The sequence below is a fragment of the Amphiura filiformis genome, chromosome 3 (assembly GCF_039555335.1).
Source record: "Amphiura filiformis chromosome 3, Afil_fr2py, whole genome shotgun sequence".
Taxonomy (NCBI): domain Eukaryota; kingdom Metazoa; phylum Echinodermata; class Ophiuroidea; order Amphilepidida; family Amphiuridae; genus Amphiura; species Amphiura filiformis.
Genome location: NC_092630.1, coordinates 76,315,755 through 76,329,418, shown reverse-complemented (window position 1 = coordinate 76,329,418; position 13,664 = coordinate 76,315,755). Strand labels below are relative to the sequence as shown.

General features: G+C 35.6%; 1 protein-coding gene across 1 annotated transcript; it reads right to left on the bottom strand.

Moving 5' to 3' along the window:
- Nucleotides 1-5,653: 5,653 nt before the first annotated feature.
- LOC140147509 (plexin-A3-like) lies at nucleotides 5,654-10,892 on the bottom strand (the record flags this gene model as incomplete). Its single annotated transcript, XM_072169290.1, has 5 exons — nucleotides 9,801-10,892; nucleotides 8,483-8,674; nucleotides 7,680-7,802; nucleotides 6,377-6,492; nucleotides 5,654-5,690 (listed from the first exon to the last, which is right to left on the bottom strand). Coding segments are annotated over exons 1-5 (1,560 nt in total), but the record flags the coding sequence as incomplete, so codon positions are not given.
- Nucleotides 10,893-13,664: the final 2,772 nt, after the last annotated feature.

Here is a 13,664-nt window from a genome sequence, read left to right as displayed (position 1 = left end):
TATACGTCCACAACTGAGGCTCGTGCCATCATATTGCTATTATTATGTCAACAACTGAGATTTGTGCCATAGATAATCGGCATATTGCCATTAAGACGTCCACAACTGAGGCTTATGCCATCATATTGTTATTATATATCCATAACTGAGGCTTGTGTCATAGGTTATCGATATATTGCCATTAAGATGTCCATAACTGAGGCTTTTGTCATAGGTAATCGGCATATTGGCATTACAATATCCACAACTAAAGCTTGTGCCATAAGTAATGGATATATTGCCATTAAGATGTCCACAACTGAAGCTAATTGTGCCATAGGGAATTGGCATATTGCCATTAAGATGTCCACAACTGAAACTTGTGCCATAAGTAATCGATATGTTGCCATTAAATTTGAGCAAGATGTTGTAGTAAGAAAAGCTAACTTTACCTGATAGTTGTACATAACATTGTCGTTACTGGATTGCAGATTGTTATTAGCTCCATTGACATTCATCATTACAGGCACTTTGGACTGGCTAAATGTTTCACTTACTTGACAAGAAACGCTGAATGAAATAATGGTACCAGATAATAATTTATGGCTGTTAAACTTGCTTCGTTTTTGTACATATTTTATACATATTACAGTATTTATCATTATGTAATATATCATGCAAATTATATTATAGTTAATAGTGTATTAACCCCAGGAAAACTCCTTGATATGATTAACAGTGTTCATCAACTAAACTTAATTATACTACCATTGACCTTTTGCGCTTTATTGGACCTTGAGACTTGAAGTCTTGAAGATGAGTGCTTAGATTGAATGAAGCTTACGAAACCAACCAAGTATTATTGAATACTATCGATTATATTTTAGTATACCTTTCTCCCGTCTTGTAGAATTCCTCTAATCCATCCAAATCACAAGGCCATCCACCGACAGTAACACCATTAATATCGCTGAAAGTTCTGCCTAGATTGGTACCTGTTATTGCGATCACTGTCTTTCCTTCTATTGGTCCTGATGGGGGCCACACCTGAAACAGTCATATTCATTGCGGCTATATTAAGTAGAGTATGCGATGACGTTTAAAATTTACCACAATGTTAATTTACCACAAACATGACAAATGTACAAATCGTGATCATTCAATCTTATGGTCAAAAAACATCATCTACCTCGTCGATGAAAGGGTCTGGACAATTTATCCTTGATGTCGGTGAAATCCAACTGCTTGAACAAACAATGTCTCCTTCAATAATGCACACTTCGTATTTGGAGCACCAGCCACAATGTAATTCAGGACGCGTTGTTGCCGGAGATAGACATATGCTGCAATCCGGTCTGTTCACCTCACATTTATAGAAAGTAACTGCAAAGGGTGCATACGAAAGAGGCGATTATCAGCTGCATTTAAATTGTTAAATAGAAAAGAGTCATGGACATGACAAAAAAATCGAACTTTTACTTTATATTCTCTGTGTCCACATGAATGAGTGTGTGTGTTAAATGATATAATTTTGATAACCAACCTGTAAAGCCGTATACATCATCGAGGTAATTATCATAGTTCCATATCACTGCGACGGTTGCGTTTAGTTCTTGCTCAACAGCTTTATACGAGTACTGTAAAAAAGGAGACAAACTTTATATTTAACAATATCGAACATATTACAATTTCTTACATTTTCGAATAAATGATTTCTATGAACATGATGAACTATTTTTATTAATTTCTCTTGAGGTTACGACACAATTTTCAGATATCTTAAAGGCGTACTAGTAGTATTATACACAGTGCAGAGCCAAGATGTTATTCATCTGGTACAATACCCGGTGGAAGCATAGGTGAATAAAATTAATACTTATACGCGTCCGTTTTACACGTGACATCAATATGACATCATTCAAGCAAGCTGATTGGTCGATGTGAATGACGTTACTTACGGATCGTTCTAAACAGGTAATTACAGATTGGTCTTGAACAGCTGCGGTTCGAATTTCAACTCCTTCAATAATTAATATACATTCCCATTTAGAGACCTGCAAAATGAAACAATAACATTCACCGTAATTAAAATATAAGTTCAAACAATAAGAAATATATATACTGCTTACAAGAACTGTACACACATTTAAGAACGAAAGCAATATCTTAAAGCCGTCAAACCTATATTATAATGTATCTTGACACCTCATTCGAAACGATGCGACTTCAATCCCTTAAGTTATACAAATTTGAGAACATTAAAAACATTCATACCGTAATTATGATGTTTTGAGAGTAATGTCTATGAAACCTTTGTCACTTTTGAAATGCTCAACTTTTTCATTCAAATTGGTATAAGTTGGGAAAATAATGAGGTATCAAATAAACAAAACAGATTTCTTCATCTGATGACTATTTCATTTGGTAATTTAGGTTTAGTTTCTTGTTTCTTTCTTGTTTTGTTTTAAGTGTACGGATACACGCAGTAAATATTATGTTGGATTCTTTTTTTCTTTCTTTTTTTTTTCTTTCCTTTTTTCTCTTTTTTTTTCTTTTTTTTTTCCTTTCTTATTCTCCATCTATTTTCTTCGATTTTACAGCTTAGGTTAGGCATTTGTTCGGAACAGGGATTTGTTTCAAATATATTTTGTTTCCCTCTCATATTTGTTAAACTTGTTTTAGAGTGACCTTGTTGATACCAACTTTGTAGGCGACAGGCTTTCCTTAACATTTGCACAAACCTCGTGTTCCATAGGCAAATTTCTTGCAGGAATTTGAATTTCTATGGCGGCACCGCTTGGCAGCAAAACATCACCAGATTGTTCCTCTAGCTGAGGACAGCCATCTGGTCCAGCAGCTTGTGTAATCTGTTGCTTCTGTAATACATGTATAAAAAGCATGTTCCTTCATTTTATACGCTTATAGCATTTACTTTATTGTCTTCATTTGACCCACATTTTTAAACACTATTTTTAATAAGAAAAAAGTCATAATCCGTATCTTTATGTTGCGACATGTACTCACTTCATGTATTTTATGTTTTAAACTTGTAATTTGAATCTTCTATATTATACTTACATTTATATTGCTGACCACCGAATAAGTTTTGCCACAGCCAGAACTTTTATGTGTACATTGATTATCAAGAACACACCAATCACAGCCCCATTGACTAGACACACATGAGACACACCTATATACACAGATATAATAATTATAGAAAGATTTATTGTTTGAAGTCGAATATTATTAAGATCTACACCAGGCACAAAAAGAAACTCGTCAGTTATAGTCATCTTTGCTGTTCAACAACCTGATAATTTTGGATTATTCTGAAATATACATTTTGTTAATTGGACTTTGCTTTCTCATTTGAAAACCCTGTTCGTGAAAATCGAACAAGAATTGACCAAAATATGCTCCTCCAAACCCTCAAACCCCAAAATGAAAAGTTGTAATTTTAACGATTCAATTGTGCCTGTTATATTGTGTGCTTTATTGATTGGCCCGTGGTGTTTGTGTGCAATACAACGATGCGTTCCCATTGAAAATCGTTGAAATTGTAACTTTTCATTTTGGGGCGTTGGAGGCGCATATCTTGGACAATTCTTGCTCGCTTTTCACGAACAAGGTGTCAAATGAGAAAGCAAAATCCAATTAACAACATGTACATTTCAGAATAATCAGGTTGTTGAACAGGAAAGATGACTATAACTGACGAGTTTCTTTTTGTGCCTAGTGTATGTTTAAAGGTTGTCATAATTAAATATTAAATTGAACTAAAACTATTGACTCCCGTTTTTGAGAGGCTTTGGTATCGCACCTTCAGGCCGTCTGTTGATCTGGCGGGCGAGCGGCAATTTGTCATTGATTGGTAATACCATCTTGTCCCAGGTCGATAACCAATTGTCCAGATCAACCAATTGGCCAGAAGATGCACCTAGGATACGATGCGATACCATAGCATCTCAAAAACATGAGTCCACATAAAAAGCTTATATATTCGTTGTTGTGACCATTGGTTGGCTTGAAATGAGCAGATTATATAGCCTAGCGCCTATAATCTATTTTAGTACTTCAAAACATATATTCTTTTCATTTCAGGAAACCCAAACGTTGCATTTGCAAAATGGCAGAAATTGATGGTACATGAGTTGATTACCAATCATTTTGATACTGGCAAAATAAACAACAAACTTGAACCTTGAACCTTCATAAATGCTGCATTCAAATTCTGAACTAGATAAGCTTAGATAGATTTCCAAGAATTATGATCGTATTTGGTTTGGAGAATCAATAATCAAATTCCTCTAACGTTCTTGGCATGTATCTCCATGCCATCAGAGACCAGATACAGTTTTCCAGTACAGAGACTTTCAAATAAATTAAAAGAATTTTCCTATGACCATGTATGACCTGCATAGACTACTTTCCAGCAGGATCATCCGGGAGACTACCAACAAAAATATTAATGGTAAGAATAGGTAACTCAATACTTTTTTTACCACAGAAACTACATCAAATTGATCTCAGTAACTCTACTTACGATGTGTGCAAGGAACAGTCGTAGAAGGAGAAATCCGTTTTGACACATCCAACTAAGGCAGGACTTGATCTAATATAGAGAGGTACTGTTATGCTATCTGTATAAAGTACAAAAATAAGTAAATGTTGAAACTGGTTGGGACGATTTGGAGGGGCAGAGATGCAAGTGCGTTACGGTAAAACGTTTCTGAAAGTGGGAGGGGTGCGTTTGATACTACTCGATGTTATTAAACGAAGCGATTGCTATGTTTGGCGCTGCTACAAAACTATTCGATTGCCCTTTTCGGTAAAGCTTTTGTGGCTATACCTGAAATGTCGTCATTTGCCTCCCTGTAAAAATGTGGGAAATGGTCCCCTGCCTCACCCCTGGGTTCCGCGTCCATTGCAGAGATGATGGAATGCTCGATTCAGATCAGCCGCACACCTTCAATGATTCTGATACTTCATGTTTATGGGTGTTGGTTACAGATTTAACCAGCGCTACGAACGTATCAGTTATGTGTCTCTATGTAACACAATCATGACAATGTGGTGAGAAGGACGTTTTCACGTTATGTATAAAAAAGATTCTGTAACGCTTACCTCCTGATTTTATTGGTGGTACATATGTTATAGGTGGTGTTCGGCATGTAAATCGATTACCAAGCTTTGCTGCGGATGATTCAAATTTATCGTCAAAACTGCAGAAAAACTCGTATGATTCGTATTGGTCGGTTTCTAAATCCACTGTTAACGTTATCTATTAAAAATGAAAATGGTACTGTGAGGTAGGAATTAACGCTACTGGTATGTTAGCAGAGAAATGAATCACAAACAAATAAAGTAAACCAATCTGTGCAGTGGTATGGTCTTCCGAAAAAGAAGGAGCGGCCAATTCCATGATCACAGCTGATATCAAATGTCATTGTCATTTCGCGTTTGCTTACAGTACTTGAATTCATTCTGATATGATCTGATCTGATCCGATTCTTTCGATATGTTCGACGAAGTCATCGCCTTAGGAGGTAATATCAAAATTTAACCTTATGTTATTTACCTGCTGTTCTGTAGCTGTAAAGGGTAATGAATTTGATGGTTGTACATCGGTTACTTCTCGACATTGCTGACTGTATGGAAGCCAGTGATTCGCACCACCCGAAGAAGTACATTCGTGATATCTCGTGCATCTGTATATCATTGTAGTAAAGATTAGTTGCAATAAACCACTTTTGCGATGAACAATTGGATATGTGTGTATCTCTATTCTATTCTTGCTATACGATTACAGGTAATTCTAGACAATGCAAACCATTCCTTATTTGGTGTATTTTTACACTACGAACCATTTGAGTTAAAATCAATGCATTGTTTCAATTTTTGGCCCCTGTGGGGCCTTAAATAACGAATACGATTCTACTGCGCATGGAAATCTTAACATCTTTGCTGTGTACGTGTAGAGTGCACATATGTATCTTTGTGGCGGGAGAATACATTGTGGACGTGCAGGGTGCGTATGGGTGCGAGTGGGAATAGATATGGGTGTGGGTGTAATTGTCTATAATATAGTATGGTATTTGTATGGTATGGTATTGTATGGTATGGTATGGTATGGTATGGTATGGTATGGTATGGTATGGTATGATATGGTATGATATGATATGATATGATATGATATGATATGGTATGGTATGATATGATATGATATGATATGATATGATATGATATGATATGATATGATATGATATGGTATGGTATGGTATGGTATGGTATGGTATGGTATGGTATGGTATGATATGATATGGTATGGTATTGCGAAAGTGCTAAAACGACATAATTCAAGTAACGCAAATATAAAGTTTGTCGTCGTTCTTACCTGGTTTGCTCTGTACACCATCCACAATGTGGATCGCCATCCTCTGCTCCATTGACGCCAATGCACTCTTCTGATGTGTGGAAGAAAGAGCAATTGGATGTTTTCAACTTCTGAAACTGTATTTATACAAAAAAAGTCAAACATGTGGCACGTTGTTTTTCTTCAATCACCAGTAGGGAGCATGAACACTTACAATCGGACTGCCTTGGTAGAATGGCTCTGTCGATTCTTGAGTCCCATGGAGAAAATTAAGTGTCAGTGAACCTGGCCTTACGAGTAACTCGCAAACATTAACGACAAGTATTACTGAACATTTTCATCAAGATTGTTGTTGAAACATAATGTAGTAGCAGCAATTTCATATTTCTAGTTCAATAAAGCAGTACTCACTCTACCCAGTCTGTGATATGATCTTTCTCCATAACATGGCATGTGTTAGCTGATTTGTTAACCTTTGATTGTGATATATACATAATTTTAGTTGCTCAAGTTCTGCCCCCAGCTTTCTCTGCCTCAGAGGAGGCGGATAAGGTGTAAATCAAGAAGAAGGAGAGATATAAACAATGGATCAAAGAAGCAATACAGATCAGGAATTAAGCAATACAACATGAACAGAGATGGGGGCAATACAATATCGTAATCATGCCTTTGACGATCTTTTTGGAAAACGAACTGGCAATCGCTTTGCTAAGCAGCCAGCATCCCCTGCAGTAAAAAAAGATCTTCACAATAACAATAATGTTGAAAAAGAAGTCTGCAAGACTTTGAAACCCAACAAGTGAGTACTGCTTTTTTAGACTAGAATATGAATTTCTGCTATTAAGGAGAGCAACTATTTTAAACTTTTGCGAGTTGGTAGTTCACAGCATCTTACGAATGTTAGTAAGTTTTGGCAAACATTGCACTGATCATTTCATAATGAGTGTGTAGAAGAATTCAAATATCACAGATATACTTTTGTAGGTCCTGTGGCTCTTGCGTTATGTTGTAAAGAGGGCTGAAACAACAACACTTTAGTAAAACGTACATAACTCATTAACAGCAAGTTTTCAGAGTATATGATTTTGTAGAATGAACTTTTGCAAAAAATCAAAGTGTTATTTTTCAATAATATATTGATTTAGATAATGAAAATCGATTTTTGGCTGCTTTGACCAACAATCTACCTTTAACTAACGACAATTTGGTGGCAGGTATGGTGATGAAACCTTTCAAGTTTTTGAATACCATACACTCTTTTCACTTGTAAACAGTCATTAATATAGACTGGTACTTTAGTTGTGAGAAAATATCAATACTATACCTCCCGTTCTGTAGAAACAAATACATGTTCTGTTTCTTCGTCGAAGTGTAATTCTCGAAGGACAGGACTTTTCAGATGCAAAGTTTCATATAGTCTACCGTTGGTTTTGTTGTCAACTTGAATCTGTAAAATGATCACATTATTCAATTATTCGTGATTCAAACAGAAAAAAGACATGTGCATCTGTAAGTGTTATAAATGTTTTGTTATGTATCAGATCTCAGTCATTCTGTATGGTTAACTTGCGTTCAGTTACAGAAGATAAATTAAGCTTTTGAGTTAATCATTCCTCAGTGTGATTTTGCTTTGTTCACATTATTTTAACAAAATACATCTTCACAAAGCTTCAACTCCATAACGAGATATTTTGTTTTTCTAATTGTTGGTTTGTGTTTGTTTGTCTGTTTGTTTGTTTGATGGGACTTTAGGGGAAGAAATTACATAAAGAGAAATTGTATCTCATTCGATATTTCTTGTCTTCTCTTTATTTATAAGTTAAATCATGTCTCTTTATTTATAAGTTAAATCATGTCTCCAGTGGACTAATAGAATAGAGGTTATGCATGTTCTATAAGCTGCATATCCTATCAGAAACTGCTTGTTTTAGGACGTTCAAAAGAAGTGCCTGCATGTGCAACCATGATTGTTTCAAAATAGCCCGCCAAAGTCATGCAGGTAACTCCGAGGTCGTGCATTTAAATTGGTTTGAATGAGGAACACTATGGGAACCAGCGCCTTTGTTAAGTCACACATAAGTAAAGTGGATAACTTCTATTGAGTGGAATAATGCTCTGTTCTCTTACCTTTAGGAGATCTCCGTGTGATGTGCCAATATATGCTATAGTATGATTCAGTTCTGTTTTTACATTGATGGATGACATGGATGCCTGTGTGTGCTCAAATGCCGCTTGTGCTACTACGGACTTCTTCGCTTTGGCAAAGGAAAAACAAAAAGCATCGCATTCCATTCCTGCAGAGATTTCTGGTGTAATACTCTGAAATCATGAAAGAACAATATCTAATATGTTTAATTCATATGTGCACATTTCTTGACCGTTCAATTCAGTTCTATCCAATTGGAGTAGAATCACACTCGAAAGGTGTAAAATGTAACCCAAAAAAACAACAAATCCGGCAATGAACTCGTTCAACATTTTAAGTGTTGATTGATTACTAGAAATTGATATTACTGTTGTTGTTGTAATGAAAATGGAGTATTGAAATAAAATTTACTTTCCCTATAAATTCCAATCAAATGTGTTATATTTTCTTGATAGAGCCTTGAACTGTTTTATGTCTAAGAAAGTGTTTAATATTTTCTTTCCGTTTCCACAGGTAATTAAGATAAATTGTTTAATGTTTAACTATTGGAATCGGTTATGAATGATAATATGTTTGAACAGATTTGTCAATATTTATTGTCATTATGATAAAGCCTCATTATTGATTCATATTTCAGCACAGTTTCTTATATTTTCTTTGTTCTTTAAACGTATTGGCCATAGGATGAAGCCTCCTTTTGCTTTTTGTTTAACTATTGTAATCGGTTGGGCATAATGTATTTCTGTTTGAACAGATTTTGTCATAGAAAGGACATCAAAAAGTTGACGGAAATTAAAATTTTAGTGCAAAAATTAATTTGAAAAATTCAGAAAATGAAGGGTTGCATTTTCTAAACAGGTTCTTTCCTGTAATAATATTTGAAAAATAATACATGTAATACTATTAGCTACATATATAAGTTACATACAAAGACTTGACATGTCTTTGTAAGTGTATATCTGTATTTATTTCAAATCTGGTTTTAAATCTATTAAAAACATGTCATCCAAAACCTCAAGTTTATGTGCTCAATAAATTCTTTCAGACTCTTTGCGGAAATTGCTCAAAATGATTTTAATAATTTCATCCATCTATACTGTGTGATATTCATTTCTGCTTTGAAGTTGTAACTGAATAATTATTGGCTAATGTTATGAAAATATAGATCACTTTCAAAAAGCAACAGTTGACAAGGTTGATATATCATCATGGTACTAGTTTTATGATAATTATTTAGGCTATATGGTACCCAATTTTTTGCGGGCAAAATTATGGGCGAAGTTATCTATAATTACCTACCGGAAATCTGGGACAGTGGCTATTTTTGACATATTCCAACTCATATTCTGATCCGTTTCTAAGACAACCATACACAGCTTCTGCAAATGCAGCATCGATATCCGCCATTTTGTATATACATATGGATGTCGAATTCGAAGGCTCGTAACCATCTTTTTTGACACTGCGTGCAAACACTCCATAAAGAATATCCTCATTTTCCGTGACATTCATGGACTCTGCCAGCAGAAGCCCTGGTTTCCCTACACGGACAGATTGCACCAGATTATAAGCACCGCCAGATTGACCTTGGCATTCCAAAACAACTTCAGTAAAAGCGTCAAAATTTTTACTCGCTTGGCATACCCGACTCACTTTTGACACATAATTTGAATCAGCTAGATAAGGCAACGGGTTGTAGTCAGTTTGCTGTATTGTGACAAAGTGAGTATATCCCTTCCAATCATATGAGTCCATGTAATTTATCATAAATGGTTTTGGGTTAGTGGCTACGGAAGAGGTAAAGAATATTTCAGCGTCTGACGCAAGAAGGGCGTCCCCATACGCCCAGATGGTTCTTCTTGCAATCGGTGTAACCTTCCCAATCCCATATCGTGTCGGATCGTAGGTAGCACCGATGTATAACATGTTACCTCCAGTGGGTCCTCTGGCAATAATAGCCTCTGTAGATAACATTTTCGACGGAACCACGGTGTTCCCATTCTCCAAAGATACAGATATATCCTGGAGACTCCTCATCTGACATCGTCCTTCAATTTCACTGCCACACACGATGAGTTTCTGCGATTCATATGATATCAATAAAATCTTATTATGGTTTATACATCGATCGCCACATTGACCGTTCGTTTGTACAAATTCTTTTAGAGCAAAATTTGATTTGACGTGATATATACGATTTGTTGCTCCAATGTAAATATCGCCGGTATTTGCATTAATAACAAACTTGTCAAACTTTGAGTTACCATCTTCATTTAGGAATTGAGCTACCCGATAAGCGGATAAGTCCCCTCGAGATGCTAGACCTCTTCCTGTTATCGATAGGCATATTAGTGACAGAAAAAGAATGGATATTTTTTGAACAATGTCCATCTTGAGAACTTGGTGTTATGCATCAGATCTGCAAAAATAATGTAAATTGTTGAAAAATATTAATATTATTGCACTCGATTACTATCGCTCGGAGGGACATGGTGACACATGAAGTACGATGTATTTGAATGATTTGAGGTATTTTTGTGTGCAAAATATGAGTGAATACGGTGTAAGTAGATAAATAAAAATGCTGCCTGTCTAAAAACCTGAGCCATGTACATTTTCAGTATACTATCACACAAATTGAAACAAGGAATTTACGCCCGGAATTTACGCAGAAACATTATTTCACTAATACCTGCCACGATTTCAACGGCTATACATAACATGATAATAAACATTAACAACATGCAAGAAAGATATGGAGATGCTTTGAGCGCATTAATTTTAACTTACTTTAGTATTAATGATATCTCATTTGTGATATGAAATGAATATAATATATTACCCAATATCAACAAATATATAATTACCGATAAACAGATATCATGTTAACCTGTGGACAAGAAGCTGGTAGTATTCCATCGTAGTTAGGCTATATCTCGACATGTTTGGCCTGATGTTGTGTATTATAATTACACAGGCTGACAAAAATAGGTGTGGAGATTCATATTCTACGAATGGTTACAATGTCCATGATGAATTAATACTCACTGCTTATTTCGCTTCTCTATACAAACGCTTGTCAAGTCCAAAGTTCAATTTGATTAACTATGTTTACTTTCTGTTTGTGACCCAATTAAAACACTTTATTTGTATCTTACTACATATACAAATTCCAGTCGAGGAAAGATTGATAGTGATACACATTCCAGATAGATTGTATAATATAATGTGTGCATAACAAGTACACAAATAAAATTCCTTTAAAAAGGAACGGGCGCCCAATGGGGGCTTTGATTTGATGTGCTGAACATGCGGTAAACAACTGAAACATTAGCATAGTAAACAAAGAAAGTTTATGATGTGCAAGGCATGGATATTACAGTGTGAGAGGTGTAAAGGTTTCAAATAAAAGGAATACAGCTCATGATATCATTTCGGTTACTAAGCAATCATGGTATATCATGTGGGGTGGGGGTGTTGGAGCAAAATTATTCTATTCAGAATATAGCTTTGCGCCGGCATCCACTACTCAAAATATTGGACCTGTCTGTCGTCTATCGGTAGAGGATAGTAACATCAAAAGTTATTCTGCACAGCAATCATGATTCGACCATTGCAGTATTTAAACCTGGTTAACAGGAAATTACTCCAGCAAAATCAATCGATAAAGTCTAGCCCATCCTCCACATTGAATGGTGGACTGTACTTATACCCAAATATGGCAGTTGCCAATCAATAATCACCCACTTGAAATCCCATGGCTCGCCCCACTGACCAAAGTTATGGACAGATTGTTTTTGCTGTTATTTGTCACTTACATATCAGGGAGGTACGAACATTTGCAGATGCCCCAGCTACTCAGTTTTTAGCCTACATGTAATATATACATTATTCTTGATTGACATCAAGTACAAAAATATCCGTAAAGTGGTTTAGCTTTAATGCCCTTCGGAAGAGAGCGGTACACAAGTGAGTGATAGTCGCTAAAAGTTGCATTCGATTTACACAGGGATTTTCGCAGGCCATACCGTGCCCTTCCTTACTAAAACACCAAAGTGCGAATGATTTCCAAACATCTAAATTAGTTTAAAATTTAGGACATGTTACAAAACTATATTTTCTAGAATTTCAGAGAGTACAAAACATATTGGCCGGTTATTTTTCACACAGTGACGTTAACTAGGCAATGTCCTATACCTATAACATACACTGTTTGTAGAGGTCACACGTCAATGGTGAGAGCACTGTGTATTGTCTCAGTCACCTTTGTTTCAGATGAACAATTTATATTTGTTTGAAAAGACCATACATATACCAGTGACATACAGTACATAAAAAATATTTTGTATAGCACCCTCCCAAAAACTAGTGCATTGCATACGTACTCAATTAGCATTTTGTGCAAATTTCATTACACAATTCGATACCGTTCTTTTTTATGGACGTTTTCATTTTACATGTAAAGACTATGAAGATTAATGTTAGAGAAGACTGGAAATGGCGTTATAGTCTCATTTTAGGCCGTTTAAGGCACTTAGATCATGAAACAGAACAGCATCGAATTATGTAATGAAATTCGCATCGAATGCTACTTGAGCAAGTACAAATATAATTAAATACTTCTGGAGAGGGGGCTATAGCTAAAACAAAAAATATCCTATACCTTTGGTTATGAAACAAAGGTGCTATGTCTACGTCCCTCTATAATGGGGTTTTTGGGCAGCCCCATACGCTGGGCAACCCTTATTTGGCTTTGAGCTGGAAATTTGCTTCAATTGGTGATTCTACCACTGTTCACTACCACGACAAAAGAGCCGACAACTCACGTCTGCCAAAACTGAGTTTTCCCCTTGGATGTAGCTCCGAGTCCACGTAGATACGAGCTTGTCATAAGGAACAGCGCACCAAAAGTTTTCTGGATATAACAGTACCTTGACATATCTCAAACCAGTGTTTCATATCCCTGCTTAAACACTGAAATCCTAAATAATATTTTATCCTTTTAAAAAATGTTGTGCATATTATGAGTCTATCAAAGCTAAGTACACTTAATAAATCTGTATTTTGACAAATTTTGACAAATTGTTCTCGACAATGAGTAATTTTCAAGAAAATGTGCATGGAACCTCTTAGATCAATTTGATCCATTGATCTAAGAGGTTC